Genomic DNA, 24,865 nt, shown 5'->3' with positions numbered 1-24,865 from the left:
AACAGACATGAGGAGACTGCCGGAGTGCGCAGGCCTCTCTCCACCCCCTACCTCAAAGCAGGCCTTTCTCTCTGGGGAGACTGTGGGTCGTCCTGAACTGTTTCAGGATAACCCTACTCAGTGGCTTCATGTAGATGTTAAACCGCATAAGGGATAATATTGAACCCTGAGGTACTCCACACTCCATGGAGCTGAGGAGCACTCCCTAAGCATGCAGCATTTACTCTGCTACGAGAGCGTAAGATCTCTCTTCCAAAACTCTCTCTCCAACACACCCTACATTCCCTTTCCACTGTGATGATGATTAGGAGGGATTACCTGGGGTGGGGTGTTTATTCTCTTCCTCCAATTCCTCCTGGACATCATCTTCTTTCTCTTGACTTGGACAACCTAGAGACAGAAGCTCACATTAGCACAACCATCTAAAAATGCCTTCTCCAATGTGGCAACCTATTTACGTGTATATTTCCCGTGAAACATGTCAAAGTGGTTTAACAACAAAAGCTACATGCTGGGATAAGAATCGCCACTAAAAAGCCATGTCCCCATTAAGGGACCAGCAATGGGATAGACCTTTCCGCAGCCTTGGCCAATATTCGAAACAGCACCTGAAGCCACACAGCAGCAGTGATGAGTAACGAAACTGTACTAGTAAATTCCTTAGTTCAGGAGCTCCTCAACTTCACAGGTACTTTTCCAGCAGATCATTTCATTGCTCCTGCTCTGAAAAAGGAATCCCTGAGCTGCACCCCCTCACTAGAGCCTAGGACTTGCCGATCAGAAGGTCCGCGGTTCGAATCCCCGCGATGGGGTGAGCTCCCGTTGTTCGATCCCTGCTCCTGCCAACCCAGCAGTTCGAAAGCACGTCAAAGTGCAAGTAGATAAATAGGTACCGCTCCGGCGGGAAGGGAAACGGCATTTCCAAGTGCTGCTCTGGTTCGCCCGAAGCGGCTTCGTCATGCTGGCCACATGACCTGGAAGCTGTACGCCGGTTCCCTCGGCCAATAAAGCGAGATGAGCGCCGCAACCCCAGAGTCAGCCACGACTGGACCTAATGGTCAGGGGTCCCTTTACCTTACCAATTTCAAGATCTATCTTCTCTTCCCAGAGCTGCACCCCCTCACTTTCTCCATTCATTACACCATTGATTAGGTGAGATTACCTATTTCAAGATCCATCTTCTCTTCCTCTGGGTGTTTCTGAATTTCACCTTCCTCTTCACCGACTGAGCAACCTAGAAACAAGCAAGTTGGAATAGCAAAATGGGGTAGACATTCTGAACATTTGCAGTTATACAGTGTTCTAGATCAGGAGGAGGAGGAGGAGTTTGGGTTTGACATCCCGCTTTATCACTACCCAAAGGAGTCTCAAAGCGGCTAAGATTCTCCTTTCCCTTTTTTCCCCCACAACAAACACTCTGTGAGGTGAGTGGGGCTGAGAGACTTCAAAGAAGTGTGACTAGCCCAAGGTCACCCAGCAACTGCATGTGGAGGAGCGGAGATGCGAACCCGGTTCACCAGATTATGAGTCCACTGCTCTTAACCACTACACCACACTGGATCAGGGGATGAGAAACCTGTGGACACGACCTCCCAAGGTTGTTGAACTATAATAGGCATGTCCAAATTCAAATAGGTTGTGATCTACTACCAGTAGATCACAACTGGCATTGATCTACCACCCTCCAAAGTCATTTAAGCTTATTTGTTTATTTATTTACTTAATTAATACCCAATCAATCAATCAAATGGATCTTTATTTCACATATACAGTAGTCATGTTTGGATATCTTCATGAAAGATTCAAATTGTTACTAGATGGACAAGTAACTAAACATGTGAGAAAAGTCAAACAGACATGAGGAGACTGTCGGAGCGCGCAGGCCTCTCTCCACCCCCCACCCCAAAGCAGGCCTTTCTCTCTGGGGAGACTGTGGGTCATCCTGAACTGTTTCAGGATGACCCTACTCAGTGGTTTCATGTAGATGTTAAACCGCATAAGGGATAATATTGAACCCTGAGGTACTCCACACTCCATGGAGCTGAGGAGCACTCCCTAAGCATGCAGCATTTACTCTGCTACGAGAGCGTAAGATCTCTCTTCCAAAACTCTCTCTCCAACACACCCTACATTCCCTTTCCACTGTGATGATGATTAGGAGGGATTACCTGGGGTGGGGTGTTTATTCTCTTCCTCCAATTCCTCCTGGACATCATCTTCTTTCTCTTGACTTGGACAACCTAGAGACAGAAGCTCACATTAGCACAACCATCTAAAAATGCCTTCTCCAATGTGGCAACCTATTTACGTGTATATTTCCCGTGAAACATCTCAAAGTGGTTTAACAACAAAAGCTACATGCTGGGATAAGAATCGCCACTAAAAAGCCATGTCCCCATTAAGGGACCAGCAATGGGATAGACCTTTCTGCAGCCTTGGCCAATATTCGTAACAGCTCCTGAAACCACACAGCAGCAGTGATGAGGAACGAAACTGTACTTGTAAATTCTTTCGTTCAGGAGCTCCTCAGCTTCACAGGTACTTTTCCAGCAGATCATGTCATTCCTCCTGCTCTGAAAAAGGAATCCAAGAGCTGCACCCCCTCACTAGAGCCTAGGACTTCCAGATCAGAAGGTCGGCGGTTCGAATCCCTGCGACGGGGTGAGCTCCCGTTGCTCGGTCCCTGCTCCTGCCAACCTAGTACTTCGAAAGCACGTCAAAGTGCAAGTAGATAAATAGGTACCACTACGGCGGGAAGGGAAACGGCGTTTCCGAGCGATGCTCTGGTTCGCCAGAAGCGGCTTAGTCATGCTGGCCCCACGACCTGGAAGCTGTACGCCTGCTCCCTCGGCTGATAAAGCGAGATGAGCGCCACAACCCCAGAGTCGGCCATGACTGAACCTAATGGTGTGGGGTCACTTTACCTTACCGATTTCAAGATCTATCTTCTCTTCCTCTGGGTGTTTCTGTATTTCACCTTCCTCTTCACCAACTGAGCAACCTAGAAACAAACAAGTTTCTAGCAAAATGGGGTATACATTCTGAACATTTGCGATTATACAGTATGCTAGATCAGGGGATGAGAAACCTGTGGACACGCCCTCCCAAGGTTGGTTGTTGGACTACAATCGGTATATCCAACTTCAAATAGGTTGTGATCTACTACCAGTATAACATACTGGCAGTGATCTACCACCCTCCAAAGTCATTTAATTTTGTTTTTTTATTTATTTACTTACTTAATTAATACCCAATCAATCAATCAATCAATCAATCAAATGGATCTTTATTTCACAGATACAGTAGTTATGTTTGGATATCTTCATGACAGATTCAAATTGTTACTGGATTGACAAGTCACTAAGTATGTGAGAAAAGTCAAACAGACCTGAGGAGACTCTCGGAGCACTTGGGGCTTCTCTCCACCCCCCACCCAAAGGAAGGCCTTTCTCTCTGAGGAGACTGTGGGTCATCCTGAACTGGTTTAGGATGATCCTACTCAGTGGTTTCATGTAGTTGTTAAACAGCACAGGGGATAAAATTGAACCCTGAGGTACTCCACATAAATGGTTCCATGGAGCTGAAGAGCACTCCCTAAGCATGCAGTATTTACTCTGCTACGAGAGCGTAAGATCTCTCTTCCAAAACTCTCTCTCCAACACACCCTACATTCCCTTTCCACTGTGATGATGATTAGGAGGGATTACCTGTGGTGGGGTGTTTATTCTCTTCCTCCAATTCTTCCTGGACATCATCTTCTTCCTCTTGACTTGGACAACTTAGAGACGGGGTGACGCTGCTGTGGTTCGCCAGAAGCGGCTTAGTCATGCTGGCCACATGACCCGGAGGCTGTACGCTGGCTCCCTCGGCCGATAAATCAAGATGAGTGCCGTAACCCCAGAGTCGGCCACAACTGGACCTAATTGTCAGGGTTCCCTTTACCATACTGATTTCAAAATCTATCTTCTCTTCCTCTGGGTGTTTCTGAATTTCACCTTCCTCTTCACTGACTGAGCAACCTAGAAACAAACAAGTTTCTAGCATAATGGGGTATACATTCTGAACATTTGCGATTATACAGTATGCTAGATCGGGGTGAGAAACCTGCGGACACACCCTCCCAAGGTTCAACAACTTCCTTCATTCTTGACGTCTAGCTATGCTGGCTGGGGGATGATGGGAGATGGAGGACCACAGGTTCCCCACTCCTGGAAACAGATGCCAAGGCCTGGTTTCCAATCACACCCACTAATATGGTGCCTGCTCTCCTCTGCTCTCTGGTGCAGGGGTGGAGATTCCAGCAGGGGTTAACCAGATTTTTATGAGGTGAAATTCCTGGCAATGCTCCTCATGGGATACTGGGGAGTTCACTGTATCCTGTGGTGTCGCTTAAGTCCAAGGCTGCCTAAAGCAGGCACAGGCAAACTCCGGCTCTCCAGATGTTTGGGACTACAATTCCCATAATCCCTGACCACCGGTCCTGTTAGCTAGGGATGATGGGAATCGTAGTCCCAAACATCTGGAGGGCTGGAGTTTGCCTATGCCTGGCCTAAACTGAAAGGTAGTATGGATGCAACCTGGGAGCGTGTCCTTGCCATGGATGCTCCTCCATCGGCGGCTTGATTTGTGAAGGGTTTCTTAACAGTTTGAAACACTGAGGGCAATCAATGTCCTGAAGCGACATATGATAATGGGCCACAACAATCGGCTGCGAAAAGGACCGCAATTAGCTCCCTGGAGGTATTGGATGAACTTTCTGTTTGAAGCATGACAAACTTTAGTTCAGCAACTGATGGAAGGGGAGGACAGGGGGGTTTGTGCTCTCTCTATATGGATGCCAAATGGTTTCTTTTGCCTGTCCTCACCTGCGAAAATAAAAGAACCGTGTGTATGTTGTGTTGATGTTATTGTGTTTGTACTAAAGTGGTACCTCTGGGTTACAAATGGGATCCATTCCGGAGCCCCAGCCATATCCCATAAAGTCCATAACCGAAGGTGCCCTTCTGCACATCCTGCATTCACAACCCGAAGTTTACGTATCCAGAGGGATATGTAAGCAGAGGTACGACTGTACTGTGATACTGAGGAAAGGGGGGGGGGGCAAATAATTTATGTTCAACAAGGATTTAAAATGATTTTACTATGTCCTACCCCCCCCCCCCGACCAAGGTTGAATGGACAGCAATTAAAATGATTTATAGATCAGACCTGTAGGGAGGGAGAAAAGGCCCAAAGTGGATCATCTGGGGAAAGTTTGTGTTAAGGGAAACTCCAGAGTAGAACTACAATGGCACAGTATGAATATGTTATCTGGGAGCTATTTTTAGCCTTCAAACAAGAAGGTTTGGAATGTGACTTTGTAAAAGTCGCAGGGAATGAAACAAAGAGGACAAACCAATATTGCTCTACAACAGGTCTGAGAACAGCAATTTGAATTTTACAACAGCAATTGATGGAATTTGCACAACAGGATTACCGAGAAAATAAGGGGGGAGGGCAAATATGCTTAATAAGGAATTTAAAATGATTTTACTACACCCTACACCCCAGCCCAAGGTTGAATGAACTGCAATTAAAAGGATTTACGGACCAGATCTGTAGAGAGGGAGAAAGGTGCCGAAGTGGATTATCTGGGAAAAGACTTTGTGTCAAGGAAAAGCAAGCTATTTTTAGCCTGCAAGCAAGATGGTTTGGAATGCGACTTTGCAAAAGCTGCAGGGATGGAAACAAGAAGTGAGACCGAATATCCCTACACAACAGGTCTGAGAATATTGATTTGAATGACTATACATGTGAAAAGGAATCTGTACTTATGGAAAATAAGAAGACTACTGTTTATAAAGATGATATATTGGCAGCAGTGAGAATGATTTACATTTGACTTCCGGGTTGGCGCCTCCAGCAATGGCGGAGCTCCTCCGATCGGGAGGGACTAGCTCCGTGAAAACCAGGGTCTGACCGCCACGGCGAAGGCGGAGACCCACTGAAATCACAGGCGGGAGAAGCTTGTGAACTTGGGATTCAGCTGGCACCTTTTGCGCCTCCCCTACTCGCGGGGAAACCCTGTTTTGGGGATCCGGAGCGAAGTGGGGTGAGTGGTGCGGTGCTTCGAATCGACTGCTTTTTTCACGGAGTGAAGCCGCATTGCTGCTGCCGGAGAGCGCTGACTTTTTCCTGTGGACAATTGGACTTTAAACAACTACCCGTGAGTAGAACGGAAAATTGGATTTCAAATATCTTAATTTGGCATCGAAACGGGAAAGTTCTAAACAGGAAGTCCGCCTTCCTCTTTTGTAAATATTTTAAAGCAAAGACGTCACAAGCTAAAGTCATGGAAAATCTTTGGTAAAGGATTAAATTTCCATCTGATAAAAGCACCAAATCCCCCTTGGAAGCAGGAGAAGAGGGGGAAAATTTTGAACCTAGTGAGCCTGCAGGAGAGAGTGAAAAACCAAATTACCACCGCTCTGAACCTGGAAGGGCTGCTAGAAAAAGTGACGTTTTGGGAGAGTTCATTGACTGTGAACAGAACAGAACGTATTTGACAGCTAACTAAATAAGAGAAGTATACTGTTTCCATTGTCCTTTTCTGCATTTAAAAAAGAGGAAAAGTAACTGAAAATTGAAACTATTTTTATTGCTTGAGTTGTTTTTGAAAGGATTGATACAAGAGGAGACTGTTTCCCTCTAGAGGGAGCTTTTGAAATGTTACAGGAGTGGAACTAGGGAATCTCCAGCTGCTAGATAAGAAAGTGTGAGAACAGGGAATTGACCTTGGACTATTTAAGAATGTTGACAGAAGCCATAGTGACCGTACTATGCAAGATAAGCTATTCGCTGGAACAGCTTCATAACAAGACAGATGATATGACTATTAAAATTGATAGCTTGGGACAAAAAGTGAATAATTTGAAACAAAAAGTGAGTACCAATACAGAAATAATTCAGGACCTGGTACAGGAATCCACTTTGGCAGGACAAACTGTGGAGGAGAAGGAGAAAGCTGTGGAGGACCATAGGTTGAGGCCTTCCATGATTGAATCTAGGAAAAGTCAGATTTTGAGGATCGGATCCCGGCTTGGACTGAAGAAGGAAAGTTGGAAAGATCCCTCTATGCAGGGATCAATTGACTTTTGGGACATGGATCTGGGTTTGGAGGAGACTGAAGTTAGGGGGGGCCTTTGGATTTGGAGGAATCTTGAAACATGTCCTGAATTACTTTATGGATCTTAGCCTCAACTATGGAAATTTGGCTGACCTGTCCAGAAGGAATAAAAGTATTGTTGGGTTGGAGTTTTCTCGAAACCTGTTCTTTAGCATTAAAGAATATGAAGAAGATCTGCAGAAGGGACTTGGAAGAGAGTTAAGAGCCTCGGATATAAGATCGCCAGGTTGATGGACTATATGGAATTGACGGAAAGGACTGGCAGAACCCGAAACCAGGGGGAGGAGATGGTGGATGAAGATTGGAAAATTTAAAGTTTATATATAGATATATTATAAAATTAATGAGTGATAGAAAAATGGTGGAATGAATCCTTATGGCCTTAGCAGAAATGTTATAAGGAGTAAAGCATATATAAGTATTTTATCTTTAATGGAAAATAAGGTTAAAAATATGTTAAGATATTTATATTATCATAGAAAATAGAGAAAGATGGAAAGGATTTGCTGAAACAATTAACAGAAGTGGAATACAAAAAGGGAGGTGAGAGGAGGTCGAGGAAATAAGGGAATGAAAGATAGATATGGAAAAGGTGTGATGTATGTTTTCAAATGGTTTTTGTTTTGTTTTGTTTTGTTTAGGGTTAGGGTGGGTTAGGGCTTTGTTTAGTTTAGTTTATTGTGTTTAATCTAATGGGTTCTGTAATGCCAAATCTCCCAGAAGTCCTGCATAACATGAAGGTATATGTAGAAACTAGTCTTTTTACAAAAAAATGCATTTGTTGCTCCACCCACTTTTGCCTTTGGCCCCACCCACCACCAGCAGGGAAGGTTGGCCAGAAAGGAATGCAGCCCTCGGGCAGAAAAATATTTTCCTGCACCTGCCTCAAAGAAATAGGTTTAAAAAGGCAAAAACAAACCAATGGCTCCAGCCTCTGCTGCTAAACTGCAAACTCACCTGGATGGGATTCCAACATCAGCATTGAGTGGCCAGAACTCTGGAGCAGATTTTGAGTCTCATCTGTAAAGTGATAAGTGGTTTCTTAACTCATATGGCTGTTGTGATAACAAGGAAGAAGGAAGATATATCTAAACGTTTTTAAGGTTTGGGAAGAATGGTGGGACTCACCGTGTTTTTGAACTTGCAGAGCACGATTTGAACCAGGACATGCGACTTCTAAGCATTCCAGGAACTGGCTACAGGCAGCTTCCCCTTTTTCTTGTATCAGAATAAGCAACTCTCTACTTGTTTTCTTTGAGTCTTTGATTTTCTCCAGGCCCTCATATTCTTCTTTTGTGATGACAGTTTCTATGCGTAACTCATCTAAAACACAGTCTATGTCCTTCTGAAGTATATCAATTAATTGCTTTCTCCCTTTGCGTATAATTTCATAGCTGGACATCATCTCTGAAAGCAGCAGTCTGTGAAAGAAACATTTTATTTAAAGAGCAAGAAGAGGGGAGAAAGAATTAGAACCTGTTCAGCTTTCAAAAGTTGTCTTATACCAAATCACAATTTTTGTTTTTCTACTTCAGCTGCAAACTGTGGCTGGTTCCAGACTTGCTATTTTAGGGTGGGATTCAGTCGCTTACCAGCAAATTTATTTTGCGCAATTTAATTTGACTTTTAGCACATGTTATAAGCACATTTAATAAGGAAGAGTTCATGAAATGTACACAAACTCTAAGCATTCACATAAGATCTGTATGCTTTTCATCTCAGGTAGAAAGGAATAGAGCCTACCTTCTTTTCTCTGTAGGAGCAGCAGAAAGTCTTCTCGGCTCCAGGTAGCAAATACTTGTGCCTCTCCTATATTTAAAGGCAGAGAGCAGAAACTGAAACTGAAAGTCTCACTCTGACACGGGTTCTGAGATAACAAATGATTTCTAGTAAATGGTTTCTTCCTCCCCTCCCCCTCCCCTTGAAAGAGTGCAATCCAAAGTCCTCAGAGCCCTTCTACAAGTTCCTAGATGCGTTTCAAATGCAGGCATGATGAAAGTCAAAGCTCACATTAGTCTAACATGAATATAAAGGTAAAGGTAAAGGTACCCCTGCCCGTACAGGCCAGTCTTGACAGACTCTAGGGTTGTGCACCCATCTCACTCTAGAGGCCGGGAGCCAGCACTGTCCGCAGACACTTCCGGGTCACGTGGCCAGCGTGACAAAGCTGCTCTGGCGAACCGGCACCAGAGCAGCACATGGAAACGCTGTTTACCTTCCCGCTATAAAGCGGTACCTATTTATCTACTTGCACTTAAGGGTGCTTTAGAACTGCTAGGTGGGCAGGAGCTGGGACCGAACGACGGGAGCTCACCCCGCCGCGGGGATTCGAACCGCCGACCATGCGATCGGCAAGTCCTAGGCGCTGAAGTTTTACCCACATCGCCACCCGTGTCCCAACATGAATATATAAGTGGCTAACTCTGAAACTGCTTCCCTGAGGAATAGCCCCATTGATTCTGAGCGACCAGTTTCAGTCTGGCTGGTAGACAGCAGTCTTAAACACTCTTCAGAAATTGGGCCTTGCTCCCCAAACCCTCATAACTATTGACCTGGGCTAAGCTAGATCTGTGGTTAGGCAAAGAATCATGGACATAGAGAGACAACAGGACTGTACAAGCGTCCCCGATTATAAAATCATAGAAAATGGGAGATACCTAGCTGCTCCAGCAACAAAGCTCTATTTCCTCACATCCAGAAATGAAAGAAGGGCTTTTACTCTTGCTAGAAGCTTGGCCCTGACCTCACCGGTTCTGGAAGGCTCCTATAGAAGAGCCCCGTATGTACAGAAACTTTGCGTCTGCCCATTAGGGGAAATAGGAAGCCCCAAACATATATTTTTTAGATGTCCTTTTTATGTTGAGATCCGTAGAGACACCACTGATCCTTTGCTGAAGAGGCTCGCCGATCTTTCAGACAAGTCTAAACTTAATTCTCTCCTCTTAGGCAAAGATCACAAGACGACCTGTCTGGTAGCCAGATTCTGCGCCCAGATTTGTAGGCACAGATCATCCTCTAGAATAAAATAGCTTACTAGGGAAATGCTGAAGTTGCCCTTTGGGGTGCCTTAGGGTCAATTTTTTATGGTAGCCCAAATATCAGTTATACGGGCGTATGTATATATCTCATGAGCTATTGCTGCAATCTGCTCCAAATGTATACTTTATCTTTATGAATGCTGTTTTTATTGTGTTATGTTCTTTGACCGTAATAAATTATCTATCTACCTCCCTTCCCCCAAAAAGAAAGTAGCGTCTGTCTGCATGTTTCCTTTTAAAAAGGCTGATTAAGATAGGGAACTTGAGTACAGTGTTTGGGCTGGGTGGGTTAAGTGACTCTCTCCTCCATTACAAAATGGTGGAAAGGAATTGGCTCACAGCGCTTTGGAGTTGAGGGTTCAGTTTGTCCTTTGCAGAAGAAGGCAGGGGCTTTTTTTCTTTCATGCTTTAGCATAACCTGAAAGTTCAGAAAACCTGCACATATGATAAAAGGTGCCTTCCTTCACTTTCGCTTGAGGCGCCACGGAAGATGGCTGACAATACCATCACTTCAGCTTCCACGAGGTAATTAGAGGCTGAGATGGGAGTAATCAGCCTCCCAAATACTTCCCGGTGTAAAGGAAGATGCAGTCTCATCCGCGGATGCCCAATAAACCACCCCCAAGTTCGTAAAGAAGGAGGGGGTGGGGGCACTGGATGGAAAGCCCCCGAGGCAGTTCGGACTATACGATATGTATTTGTATAATTTGGAATATTTAATGTGATTGGATTGGATTGTTAAAATGGAAAATTTAATTAAAAAAAAATATATTTTTTAAAAAAGATAAAAGGTGCCTTCTTTTTCTTAACACTTCCATCATAAATTATCATTCGTGTGGTAAATCTTTGCTAGTTTTACCGGGGTTAAGTACCATCTATACATCATTTTCATAATGTTTTCTTCTAATACAGTACATGCAGTAAACTTAACCCCTTTCTTCCACAACGTTTCCCAATCTTCCAACATTATATTGTGTCCAACATCTCTTGCCCAATCTATCATCACAGATTTGACTCGTTCATTGTTTGTATGTCACTCCAACAATAAATTGTACATTTTGGATAGATTTTTAACATTGGTATCTAACAACTCCGTTTCTAATTTGGTTTTTTCCATTGCAAAACCATTTTTTAAATGAAGTTTATACAGCTCATTGATCTGATAATATTGTAACCAACCATCTAATTTATCTTTTATTTTATCAAATGATCTTAGTTTAAATCCTTCATTATCTTCCAACAATAAATCAGCATATTTCAACCATTTAGTCTCCATATTTAACTTTTTCTGGGCCTTTGCTTCCATTGGTGAAAGCCACCTGAGTGTTCTCCTTTCTAGGAGATCTTTATATCTTATCCAAACATTATATAAAGATTTTCTAATTACATGATTTTTAAAACCTTTGTGGGCCTTTATCTTGTCATACCATAAATATGCATGCCAACCAAATACATTGTCCAGTCCCTCCAAATCTAAAACATCAACATTGTCTAATTGAATCCATTCCTTAATCCAGCAGAAAGCTGCAGCTTCAAAATATATCTTCAAGTCTAGCAGGGAAAACCCCCGTTTTTCTTTTGAGTCTGTAAGTAATTTATATTTAATTCTGGGTTTTTTCCCCCTGCCAGATAAATTTAGACAATGCTTTCTGCCATTCTTTGAAACATTTAATATTAACAATAATTGGTAAAGCTTGAAATAGAAACAGCATCTTTGGCAATACAGTCATCTTAACCACCAAAATTCGGCCCATTGATGACAATTTTAAATTTGAAGAAATCTCAAGATCTCTCTTAATTTCGTTCCATAATTTCTCATAATTATCCTTATATAAATTCAAAATTTTCACCAATAAATTCACACCCAAATATTTCACTTTCTTCACAAAAACAAGGCTTGTCTTTTCTTGAAGGGTTTTTCTCTCCTCATCCTTATCTAATTTTTTTTTCAACACTTTGGTTTTGCTATTATTTAGCTTAAATCCTGCTACTTGCCCGAACTCCTGAATCACCTCCAGTGCTTTTACTGCACTGGAGTCTGGATCTTGTAAAGTTAACACCAAATCATCAGCAAAGGCTTCTAACTTATATTGTTTAGATACTACTGTTATACCTTTAACTTCTTCCTCCTTCCTCAACACCAACAAGGTCCTCTCCTTCGCCAGGCCAGGTAAACCTGCATGTGTCCTGATTGTCACAGGAGTTGAGTCTACCCTGGCAGCAGATCTCTTGGCTGCACATGCCTTCATATGCAAAGCCTATTGATAGCAATCAGATACACAGATGCCACCTCCTAGGGGGGCCTCTTCCCCCAAGTTAATGGGCATTACCATTCAAATGGTGTGTGTGTGTGTGTGTGTGTGTGTGTGTGTACAGCATCATGTACTTGATTATGCAGGGAGGGGCTTTACCTGCCCCTCCCCCAATGTTTTATTGAAGTTGGCACCTCTGACTTGAGTAAAGAGTTAATATTACTCCTTAAAGCGTTACAAATACCTTCAACACCCTTAGGATATACAGAACAACAAATGCCTCAGTCCTTTGGACTTGGGGTTCGGGTTGTCCTATGCAGAAGGCAGAGTCTTATTCCGCTCCTGTTTTAGCACTGCAAATATTTAACAACAGGCCTGTAATAAGTTCAGAAAGCTTGCAGGCCTTTCCAGACCCTCTGGAACACCAGAAGCTCCCATCTAATATCTAAATTGGTCCATCCAGTTAGTCCAGCATTGAACCTGGGGCCTTCTGCAAGCAAAGCATGTGGCCTGCCTCTCAGCCAATGGGCCATTGATTTTGGATATAATATTGAATTAGAAGCATGGCATGAATTATGGAATGTTAACATGAAATTTACGGCTTGTACGGCATTGAAGGAGAACTTATGGAAAATGATTTCTAGGCAGCATCTTATGCCAGTAAAATTGGCACAGATGTACAGAATGAGAAACAGGAAATGTTGGAAATGTGGAGAGGCGGAGGGAGACCTCTACCACATGTGGTGGACCTATGGTAAAGTGAAGGGTTTCTGGGAATTAATTTACAATGAACTTAAAAAATCTTTGTGCACACTTTTCCAAAAAAAGCCCGAAACCTTTCCACTGGGATTGATGGGGAAGGAAATTTTTTAAAAAGATAAAAATCTTTTTCTGTATGCCACGACAGCAGCAAGAACTATGTTGGCTCAGAACTGGAAAACAGATGTAATACCTACCATTATGGAATGGCAGGTTAAGATGTTGACTTATGCAGAACTGGCCAGATTATCAGGAAAATTACGAGATCAGGATGAACAGAAGTTTCAAGAAAGTTGGAGTAAATATTTGGTGTATATAAGAGACAATTGTAAAACCCTAAAGACACTGTCAGGGTTAGAATAACTCTAACAGCGTATGGTAAAAATAAAGCTAAACAAACAGAATATGTGATGTTAGAAAATATATGATACTTACCGAAGGGGTGGAGGGAAGTCCAAAGCTCGGCAGAGCTAAAGATAAGTATGTGATTTATCTGTATAATGAATGTATGTTTAATGGAAAAACAATAAAAATTTATTGGAAGGAAAGCCAACAACACCTGGAAGGCAGCACATTCCCTATCCCTGCCTTATCTATTGTAACAATGCCAAGAAAGTTGTGGGGCTTCGAGGAAAAGAGCTGAGTTCTGCTCCAAATGCCCTATTTGAAAGGGACCCAGTATTGTAGGAGCTTGCTGCCTTCTTTGCATGTCTCAAAAGTGACCTTGTTTGCTCTTCCCAGGCTGTGGATGAGCATGAAGCAAATTGCCATTCACAGAGAATAGAGAAACCCCCTGGGACCCTGAAAAGTCTGAAGATTGGCACTCCCGTCTTTGTGCAGACCTTAGACGATGTCACAATCTGGCCTGAGGTGAGACACAAAGATGATGAAATATTTTGTCAATGCAGAGCCAAGCAGTGACGCATGAGAATGGGAAGGAACTAAAGCAGGACCCCTGCTCACCCTTTAATTTGCCTCTCTTGGAATCATGGGCGGGGCTAAGCCTCATTCCCACCTACAGAGGTTTCCCGCTTTCCTGCAGGAAGTGAAGTTTCAATACCTGGATGCTGAGAAGCTGCAGCAGTACATGGAGCTGTCTGCTGAGCAAATGCAAGAGAAGTTCATCTTCACGCTGCTGGTGAAGCACACAAATAAAAGCATCTGGAAGGTCCGTTTTAAACGAGGTGCGTTTTGACTGAGGGAAGATCACAAGGTTGGACTGTAGGTTGGGAGGCAAGATGGCAAAGGGCATCCCAGTCACATTGCCTCTTTCCTGTTCTCTGGCAGAAGAGTTAGATCCAGGTCAGATGAATTCCTCTATTCTACGCCCACTACAAGGTAAGCAAGTTTTATTTCCCTGTAGTTATATCCCACCTCCCTCCCAAGGGGGCACAGTGCTACACACATGGCAGAATAATAATAAAAAGTAACATTTGTAATGTCATGGAAGAGCCTTCCTAGACAAGCTGACCTGGCTTCATCATGTTCTTTGGTGCCAGATCAAGATCTTAAAAACACCTAGGTTGTTAAAGTTTGGCTGAACTCAGCTATCTAGACATGCCAGAAGAGTCCAGTGTATGGGCTCCCAATAACTCATCTCTCATCGTCATCAATTTCTTATAGTTCCTGCTTGCTTCATTCATATCCTCTCTGTCTCTTTTCCAGGTGGCTGTGGCTACTCACTGCCCCATACACCATCCCAGAGAACTGACTCAGGCCGTGATGCAGAAGGCAGGTAGGGATTAACCCTTTCTCTTGAAGGAGATGGGAAAATATATTAATTCCTGTGACCTGTGTGAACTGTGTGTGTGTGTGTGTGAGTGAGTGAATTAACAAGAGGAAAATTGCTGGGTACCTAGATTAAAAAGCTGGGGCTGAACACACACTCCACTAGGAGAGAGCCCCAGTTGCAAAGTAAAGACCAATAATAATAATATACAGTGGTACCTCGGGTTACATATGCTTCAGGTTACAGATGCTTCAGGTTGCAGACTCCGCTAACCCAGAAATACCTTAGGTTAAGAACTTTGCTTCAGGATGAGAACAGAAATTGTGTGGTGGCGGTGCGGCGGCAGCAGGAGGCCCCATTAGCTAAAGTGGTGCTTCAGGTTAAAAACAGTTTCAGGTTAAGAACAGACCTCCAGAACGAATTAAATTCTTAACCTGAGGTATCACTGTATTACTTTTACCCCACCTATCTGGCTGGGTTGCCCCAGCCACTCCAGCAAAACATAACAGGCACGATGGAGCGGGCCTTTAACAGCAGAGCTGATGAAGGGAATTCTGCTTCTCAGCTCTCCCAGTGCTAGAATGGTCAGGCAGCAGTATAACATTGAAATACAGGTCATTTGACCTCATTTATCCCATTTTGGCTCCATGTAGCAGCCAACCTCTTCCCCTCAGTGTCATTCCTAGTTGTAGAAGTTGGCAGTATCTTCTAATGATCTGCCTCATTCCCAGGTCCATTTGCTGAGCTTCTCTTGTTTTGTGCCTGCTTTTCCCTGCTGCTGGCGGTGGCTTTGCAGGGCAATGGAGAAGACCATCGCAGACTGCCTGATGTCCACGCTGGAGAACTTGCGGGAGGACGAACTCAAGAGATTCAAGCTCAAGCTCAACGAGTTCCCCCTCAGGGAGGGCTATGACAACATCCCCCTTGGGACACTGGAGAAGGCAGATGTGGTGGACTTAAGCCACCACCTTCTGAGTTTCTACCTGGAAGATGATGCTGTGCAGGTGACGGCCGAGGTCCTCAGAGCCAGGCACAGAGAACGAGGCAGAAACGAGGCACAGAGGCTCCTTGCCCTCACCGGGAAGGAGTAAGGAAAAAGGAATGCCGTCTCATGGAACTCACCATGAGTTAAGGGGAAAGGACTGTCATTTTCCTCAGCCCTCTGCAAATGGAGGGAGATTGATTCTGATCCTCTTTTCATGGGAGTCATGAGGGTGGAAGTGGTAGTTTAAAAAGCATGCAGAATCTTGTTCAGTTATGTATCTGCGTTTGCAAAGCACAGGAAATTTAGCTTGCTAGGCCTTTTAAATATCCCAGTATTAGGCACTGACAATGTGCTCTCCCATCTCTACCCCTCTGGCAATGAATTGGACCACATAGAATCATAGAATCATAGAACTGTCATGTTGCACAAGTTTTAAAAGGTTTACTACTTCCATAATACAAGGTCTTAGTCATAGATCTGAGCGCCACAGCAAAAGCAATGCAGGTAGACAAATTAACCAAGTACAAAATTACAAAGTCAGTTCCAAAATGGAGTCTGGGTTCAGGAAGGAGCTCAGACACGTGTTCTCTGATCTATGTTCCACAAAGGAGAGAGAGAGAGAGAGAGAGAGAGAGGGGGGGGGACTAGGAAGAAAGCTTTTGTTACGCAAAAATCTAGGTGCGAGGCTGCTCAGTCACCCAGCTCGTCTCTCAGGAGGAGAGGGGGAGTGACCTCACAGAGCCTTCTCTAGCAATTAAGAAACTGTGAGGTTTTTTGTTTTTTTTTTATAAGCCCTCCATTCAAAATGCTGGGCTGCAAAAATCTTCCACAATGCCTCGATTGTTGTCTCCATTTTTTTGTCCCTGCAGCCAGAAACCCTTTCTATACCAACACGTCTAAATACAACAATTGTAACCTTGGGGGGTTCATTCTGTATGATGCTCGAGCCCCATGTAATTCCTGGGGTCCTGGATCCAGCGAGGATTAAAATGTAATGGAGGATTCAATTCCATTGCTGAACTAGTCAGGCATGTGATAGAACTGGCCATGGCTCCCACCTATGGACCATCATTCTTAGTATAACAAAAGAAGTGATGGTGCCTTCTGGGCAAATGGATTGGGCTGGCATGCAGCAGCAACATTTTTGATGATGTCACACATACAGATTAATGTATTTTTAACTGCCGCTATATCTGAATTGTCTCTGTTATACCTAACTGTGATTCAATGTATTCCTGTTGTGTTTTATGATTTTCCTGATACTGTAAGTGAGCCGGAACTGGTCTGTGACTGTACTAATAAAAGTCATTCATTCACCTTCTGAGGCCCTCCTTTATCTGCCTCCTCCTCAAGAGGTCCGGAGAGTGGCAAAACGAGAATGCTCTCCTCTGGAAGTTCACCTGGAGCCTTCATAATACACCTTTAGGTGCCAAGCAGAAACGTTCCTTTTTAACCAGGCCTTTGGTTGATTTTGATGCACATAGAGACGTATAAGCTTGAAATGTGGGGGTTTTTTTGGGTGGGGTCGTTATTGGGTTGTGGTTTTTATTATATATTTTGTGGTTTTATTTTTATTTTTAAAAACAAGCAGAGCTTGAATCATAGCTGTCAACTTTCAGATTTGAAAATAAAGGATCGGCAGCCTCACCTGTCCCGGGGACAGTCTATGGGATATCTAACAATCCAGGATAGCAGCGGAAAGCAGCGCTGGAATAAGGGAATTTCCCATAAAAAAAGGGAAGGTTGACAGCTATGGCTTGAATCTTGGGAAGACTGAGGTACTGTGAATGAATAGCTCCTGCGCCTCACAAGTTGGCCTGCTGCCTACCCGGGATGGGGTTGCACTCCTGCTGAAGGAGCAGGCTCACAGTTTGGAGGTGCTTCTCCATCCAGCTCTGTCACTGGAGGTTCTGGTAGTCTCAGTGACTGGAAATGCCTTTTACCAACTGTGGCTGGTTCAACAGCTAAAGCCGTTTCTGGACTGGAGAAACTTTGCCACAGAAGTTCAGGCATTGATTACAGTGGTACCTCTGGTTTCGTACTTCATTCGTTCCAGAGGTCTGTTCTTAACCTGAAACTGTTCTTAACCTGAAGCACCTCTCTAGCTAATGGGGCCTCCTGCTGCTGCTGCACCGCCAGAGCACAATTTCTGTTCTCATCCTGAAGCAAAGTTCTTAACCCAAGGTACTATTTCTGGGTTAGGGGAGTCTGTAAGCTGAAGCGTATGTAACCTGAAGTGTATTTAACCCGAGGTACCACTGTACTTCGAGACGCGGGTGGCGCTGTGGGTTAAACCACAGAGCATAGGACTTGCTGATCAGAAGGTCAGCAGTTCGAATCCCCACGACGGGGTGAGCTGCCATTGATCCGTCCCTGCTCCTGCCAACCTAGCAGTTCGAAAGCACGTCAAAGTGCAAGTAGATAAATAGGTACCACTCCAGAGGGCAGGTAAACGGCGTTTCTGTGTGCTGCTCTCATTCTCCAGAAGCGGCTTAGTCATGCTGGCCACATGACCCGGAAGCTGTACACCGGCTCCCTCGGCCAATAAAGTGAGATGAGCGCCGCAACCCCAGAGTTGGTCACGACTGGACCTAATGGTCAGGGGTCCCTTTACCTTTACCTCTGTACTTCTACAGTGGGTTGCTGCAATGCACTGTACAGTATGTGGGGCGCCCCTCACTCCTTGTCCGGAGGCTGCAGTTAGTGCAGGATGCTGCCACATGACTGCTGACAGGAGTGAGGACTTGTCAGCATATACTAACTGAGCCTGGATAGTTCAGTTGGTAAAGAGCATGGTGCCGATAATGCCAAAGTTGCAGGTTTGATCCCTGTGTGGGACAGCTGCATATTCCTAAGTTGCAGGGGGTTCAACTAGATCAGGAGTGCCCAAACTTTTTTCAAAGAGAGCCAGATTTGATGAAGTGAACATGCGTGAGGGCCGACCAAAGTTGTTGAGGATTTGACCCCCCCCCTTAATAAATAAACTGCCACAGGGGCCGGATTAGGTGATGATTCTCAAGGTCCCTTCCAACTCTACAATTCTATGATACGCAGCTCACACTAAAACAAAATGGAACTAGAGGGCAGAGAGAGAAATGGCGCCACAAAAAATGTCACAGTCAGGCAACAATTAATTGTATATTTGATACACTTCCCTTATTGGATTTTTCCTGATTTGGGAAAATCAGAATTTACCGTGGAAAAAAACTGTTGGACAGGTAGATGTAGGGATCAGATGGGATTACCATGAGGAATTATAGAATATACTTCAAGCCATCGTGTCCACGATGAAGACATTGTGTTGACTGGGTTTGATATATTGACGATAATTTCTGATTAAATCCCATAAGATTCTACATTCATGCCCTTTTGATGCCCTTTTGACTCTGCTGCCCATTTCTCCCTGCTCTTCACGAATCACGTACACACTTAAGACAGGCAGGCATCCTGTGTCCTCAAAGACTGGGCAGTTTGGTCTTTGTAGTTTTCTGATATTAATCTAAGGATGTGAATCTTAGGGCCAGGAAACAGGTTTCACATTAAGGTGATAATGGTCACTGTCCTCCTGGCCATCCTTCTTATCATGTGGGATTGCCAGATGCTCTTCTTTGTAGTTCTGTTCTTTGTTTACCCCAGAAATATTTGTGCTTAATGGTGTTATGTAGTGAAGTTTCACCCTGGGCCAGCAGGGGGATACTGTATATAGTTTTCACTCAGGTCTGTAGATAGTTTTCACTCAAGTCCGCGTCAGTTATTTTAGGCGGGAACTCTGGGCTGTTGTTGCTACAATGTTGACAGCCGGCTGCCTATAAAAGCAGGCCGGCTGAGCTGTTTGCAGTCAGTTCTATTCCAGCTTACAAAATAAAGAGCTACTTGGAGAAATCGCTGTGTCGTCTGCTATGTCAACCCACAACTTAACACTGGCGACGAGGATGGGATTGATGGACATCAGAGCACAGCCAGATGCGGTCAGCCTCTGAACTGAGCTGAATCACTGAGCTGAATCACAGAGCGAAATCACTGAGCGAAATCACTGGACAGAACCAATTCAGAGCTGACTGTTCTGGCTAGAGCATGGTGTTCCATCCATCGCCCTTCACGCCGGCATCGGAATCATGGCTTCACTTGTGCCTCTACCGCCGTTTGCGTCAGCCTCTGAATCATGGGACTCCTACCTCGCTCGGTTTGACTGCTACCTCCAAGCCAACGAGCTGACAGCAGTATCAATGGGTCGGAAGCGGGGCCTATTCCTCAGCCTCTGTGGGCCTGAGGTGTTTGAGACGGCCCGAGCATTGGTTGCGCCTGAAGCAGTCCAGGCAACACCATGGGACACGATCCAAGAGAAGCTCCGCAACCACTACGCACCAAAGCCGTCCAAGATTGCTGCCCGCCATGCGTTCTACCACCGGAACCAGGCAGAGGGGGAGTCAATCAACAAATACACCACCGCCCTGTGACAGGCTGCAATGCACTGTGAGTTCCGAGACTTAGACGATGCCCTGATGGATCGAATCGTCTGCGGGGTCCGGGACATCCATCTGCAACGGCGTCTCATTGCCAAGCCAGACCTCACGCTGCAGAAAGCCATTGAGGAGGCTGTGGCCTCAGAAGCTGCTGAACGCTCCGCCCAGGAGATCCGCAAGTCCAGCAGCCCGCGTCTTGCTAGGGAGCCAGTTCCGGTGCATCATGAAGAGGCCAGCAGTGATGAGGCATCCTCCAGCGAAGACGATGACGTGCACCAGACAAAGCGGGAGCGCAGGAAGTTCCAACAGAAGTCCAAGGGCCAACCGGAATGTGCCGGCTGCGGAGGCAACCATTCCCGTGCCAAGTGTCGATTCAGAGACGCCATCTGTAGGAAGTGTTCCAGAAGGGGCCACATTGCTAAGGTCTGCCGATCGGCTCCGTCTGACACCCCCCCTTCATCGACTCGCAAGTCCAAGTCTTCACTCCAGTCTGCCAAGGAAAGTTGTTTCGCTCTCACCAACTGCCGCTGCCCGTCTGGAACCACGATTGGCCAAACCGACTCGCCTACGCGACGCAAGCTGAACGTCACGGTGCTCATTGAAGGAGCTCCATGTGACATGGAGATCGACACCGGGTCTGCCCTGTCCATCGTGTCATGGAGCACCATCAAAAGACTGGTACCCAGAGTGTCCAAAAGGCAACTCGACTCTCACCGCGTACACCTGAGAGACTACCAGGGAAACGACATTCCAGTGGTAGGCGTTGGCCGGTTCTGGATCGCCTTCAAGGATTTTTCGGGCCTGCTCCGGTTGGTGGTGGTCGAAGGTCAGCGGCCAAGCCTCCTAGGGCTAGACTGGTTTGATGCCCTCGGCCTGGAAGTCACCGGCATCAACTGCATCTCTAACGCAGAGACTGAGGGTCTGGTCAAAGACTTTGCCGAGGTTTTTGACGGCACCTTGGGGCAATATACAGGTACGCCCATCTCCTTTAGCCTTGATCCACAAGTCGCCCCCATCAAGCTAAAGCCACGCCGGGTTCCCTTCGCTCTCAAGGCTAAGGTGGATGAACAACTGGACAAACTGATCGCCCAAGGAGTTTTGGAGCCGGTTGACCACGCCAAGTGGGAAACCCCCATCGTCACGCCTGTCAAGCCAGATGGGTCGGTGAGAATCTGCGCTGACTACAAGTGCACGATCAACAAGGCACTTCAGCAGCACGCTTATCCGGTTCCTGTTGTCCAACACCTGCTGCATTCCCTGGGTGAGGGTAAGGTCTTCGCTAAGCTGGACCTTGCCCAAGCCTATCAACAACTGCCAGTCGATGATGCCACTGCTGAAGCCCAGACGATCATCACCCACCGGGGGGCATTCCGTTGCCGCCGGTTGCAGTTTGGGGTGAGTGTGGCTCCTGGCATCTTCCAAAGCCTTATGGAGCGTCTCTTGCAAGGGCTTCCGGGCGTGGTACCATATTTTGATGACGTCTTGGTGTCTGCAGACTCACACCAGCAGCTGTTCGAGCGCCTCCGTGCTGTGCTGACCAGGTTCCAAGAGGCCGGGCTCAAGGTAAAGAGGGAGAAGTGCCAGATCGCCGTTCCACAGGTAGAGTTCCTAGGCTATCTTATTGATGCCTCCGGCCTTCACCCGACCACATCCAAGATCCACGCTATCCAGCAGGCCCCCATCCCAAAGAACAAGACGGAGTTGCAGGCGTTCCTGGGGCTGCTGAACTTTTACAACATGTTCCTGCCCCACAAAGCCACAGTGGCTGAGCCTCTTCACCGACTCCTTAGCACTAAGACGCCTTGGGCCTGGGGTCATCGGGAGACGGCGGCCTTCAACGCGGTCAAGGCTCTCCTTTCATCAGACAGTGTGCTGGTACAGTACAGTGAATCCAGGCCGCTGGTCCTTGCCTGCGACGCCTCACCTTTTGGCATCGGTGCTGTCCTTAGTCACCGTTTTCCAGACGGAAGAGAAGCACCGCTCGCCTACTTTTCCAGGACGCTATCTCCGACGGAACGGAATTACAGCCAGCTCGACAAGGAGGCACTGGCACTTGTGGCTGGAGTGAAGAGGTTCCATGAATACCTCTATGGCAGGACTTTTGACCTCATCACTGACCACAAGCCACTCCTGGGCCTCCTCGCCGGCGATCGTCCAACTCCACCGGTCCTCTCGCCACGCATGCTGTGATGGACTGTTTTCCTGGCTGCCTACCACTACCGGCTCATCCATTGCCCGGGGAAATCGATGGGCCATGCCGACGCCCTCAGCCGTTGCCCTCTTCCAGCATTTGTGGAAGACCCGGCTCCAGCTTCATCACTCCTTCTGATTGAGGATCTTCCGGCAGCGCCTGTATCGGCTGCCACTGTGGCCTCCGCGTCTGCCCAGGATCGCACCATCAGCCGGGTGCTCAACTGGGTGTGGAGGGGGTGGCCACAAGGGCCTTTTGCATCAGAGTTCCAGCCCTTCGCAACCAGACAACATGAACTCTCAGCTCATCGCGGCTGTCTGCTGTGGGGAGACCGCGTCGTGATTCCCCAGGGACTCCGTCAGCGCATCCTGAAGGCTCTGCACGTTGGCCACCCGGGAATTGTCAAAATGAAGGCGTTGGCTCGGTGTTACGTCTGGTGGCCTAATATGGACGATGCCATCACTGCCTGGGTGTCCGCCTGTCAAGCGTGCCAAGAGTCGAGGCCTGCACCACCGGCAGCTAAGGGACACACCTGGGAGACGCCAAGGACACCCTGGTCGAGGGTGCACATCGATCTGGCTGGCCCCTTTCACGGCTGGACCTTTATGGTAGTGGTGGACGCCTATTCCAAATGGCTGGAGGTTGCCCTGATGCCTTCCACCACTACCGAAGCTGTCATCCGGGTGCTGCGAGGCCTGTTTGCAACGCATGGGTGTCCTGATGTCCTTGTCTCTGACAATGGACCGCAGTTCACATCAAGCACGTTTGAGCGGTATCTTTTGGGACTGGGCATCCGCCATGCCCTAACGGCACCCTTTCATCCATCCAGCAACGGGCAAGCGGAAAGAATGGTGCGCTCGGCAAAAGAGGCACTGGCGCGTCTGGACCGGGGAGACTGGCATGAGCGGGTCGCCGAATACTTGTTCGTGCAACACATCACGCCTCATGCAGCCACAGGGCGGAGTCCTGCTGAACTGCTTATGGGCCACCGCCTCAGGTCACCGCTCGACCGGCTACACCCGGACTTTGCCGTGGCTGAACCCCCAGGCTGTGCAAACGCGCCACGGTCATTTGTCCCAGGAAACCAAGTCTTTGCCCGGAACTATGTGGGGGACATTCCTTGGGTGCCAGCCACAGTAGTGGGAGTCACTGGACCTCGCTCGTACCAGCTGGCACTCGAAGACGGACGCTTGTGGCGATGGCACATAGACCAGCTTAGGCGCAGGGTTGGGGACTTGGACACTACCGAGGTGCCCCCAACTGCGCTTGCGGCTCCAGAAGAGACACATACAGATGGCGAGGCCCCACCTACACCTCCCTTGCAAACTGCCAGCGTGGAGCCAAACCGAGCCGCTTCAGAGGGTCTGCCAGACTTACCACAGACTCAGACCACTCCACTTGCGGAGGCTCCACCCACAGCAGCGGATCCAGGGGAGTTGGTTCCAACGCCATCTAGGGTCGCACCACAGCCTCAGCAAGAACTGTGTGGCCCTCCGGACTTGGCTACCAGTCCCCGGCGGTCTGGCAGAGTTCCCAAGCGACCAACTTTAAGGACTATGTTGTTGGACAGGTATCACTGTTGGTCTAAGTATGGGAAATGTAACTGATATGCTTTTGTGCCTAATTGAACCATTACGCGTAGTGCTGTATATAAGGAAACCATTACGATTGTAACTAACGCCTTATCTCGGTGGGGAGGGGTGTTATGTAGTGAAGTTTCACCCTGGGCCAGCAGGGGGATACTGTATATAGTTTTCACTCAGGTCTGTAGATAGTTTTCACTCAGGTCCGCGTCAGTTATTTTAGGCGGGAACTCTGGGCTGTTGTTGCTACAATGTTGACAGCCGGCTGCCTATAAAAGCAGGTCGGCTGAGCTGTTTGCAGTCAGTTCTATTCCAGCTTACGAAATAAAGAGCTACTTGGAGAAATCGCTGTGTCGTCTGCTATGTCAACCCACAACTTAACAAATTAGTTTCAGTAGTTTAACTTGCTCCCCACGTGGGTTTGTGGAATTGCTCAGAAGAAATCTGATTGGTTCTTTTGAACACTCTGTAAAAAGTTCTTTTGTGAATAAAACGGCCTGGGCTGGGGGCTGCAGGGATCTGACTCGGACAAGCAGAGAGACACGATTATATGCACCCTTCCCAGAGTCTTGCTGGTTCAAGTCTCTGTGTGTATTGTTATTAACCAGAGTTCAATCCTTCCTTTACTTTGCAAATGCAACAGTAAGACCTTGAGTGGACAACACCCAAAGAACTTATTTTTTTTCTTTATTTATACAGC

The 24,865-nt window shown here is 46.5% G+C and overlaps 2 protein-coding genes and 1 long non-coding RNA gene across 6 annotated transcripts in view; 2 read left to right on the top strand and 1 right to left on the bottom strand.

Annotated features, from left to right (window-relative positions):
• LOC309326442 (up-regulator of cell proliferation-like) overlaps window positions 1-9,095 on the bottom strand; it is a 34,586-nt gene extending 25,491 nt beyond the window's left edge. Inside the window, exons 1-6 of one of the 4 annotated variants that reach the window (XM_081835159.1) lie at window positions 8,909-9,094; window positions 8,294-8,586; window positions 3,996-4,019; window positions 2,930-2,977; window positions 2,169-2,240; window positions 1,163-1,234 (exon numbers count right to left, since the gene is read on the bottom strand). In XM_081835159.1, the coding sequence (XP_081691285.1) occupies window positions 1,163-1,234; window positions 2,169-2,240; window positions 2,930-2,977; window positions 3,996-4,019; window positions 8,294-8,570 (493 nt within the window). In that variant the 5' untranslated portion in view covers window positions 8,571-8,586; window positions 8,909-9,094. Of the gene's footprint in view, window positions 1-1,162; window positions 1,235-2,168; window positions 2,241-2,929; window positions 2,978-3,707; window positions 3,770-3,995; window positions 4,020-8,293; window positions 8,885-8,908 lie in introns of those variants that run through there. The other 3 variants (XM_081835158.1, XM_081835162.1, XM_081835164.1) reach the window with 3 other exon arrangements.
• Window positions 9,096-10,693: 1,598 nt separating this feature from the next.
• LOC309326893 (uncharacterized protein) lies at window positions 10,694-16,315 on the top strand (the record flags this gene model as incomplete). The annotated part of the gene is made up of 6 exons (XM_081835924.1): window positions 10,694-10,728; window positions 12,352-12,373; window positions 14,257-14,398; window positions 14,502-14,552; window positions 14,880-14,949; window positions 15,740-16,315. 6 exons carry the CDS (start codon window positions 10,694-10,696, stop codon window positions 16,032-16,034), a joined length of 615 nt encoding a protein of 204 aa, XP_081692050.1. The 3' UTR covers window positions 16,035-16,315.
• Window positions 16,316-16,351: 36 nt separating this feature from the next.
• The window catches only part of LOC309326538, a 99,123-nt gene continuing 90,609 nt past the window's right edge, over window positions 16,352-24,865 (top strand). The window contains exon 1 of the long non-coding RNA XR_014150326.1: window positions 16,352-16,697. This is a non-coding gene — a long non-coding RNA (uncharacterized lncRNA). The remainder of the gene's footprint in view (window positions 16,698-24,865) is intronic.

This window comes from Podarcis erhardii (assembly GCF_964252035.2).
Source record: "Podarcis erhardii genome assembly, chromosome: 13".
Lineage (NCBI taxonomy): Eukaryota > Metazoa > Chordata > Lepidosauria > Squamata > Lacertidae > Podarcis > Podarcis erhardii.
This window is presented reverse-complemented; position numbering and strand designations above follow the sequence as displayed.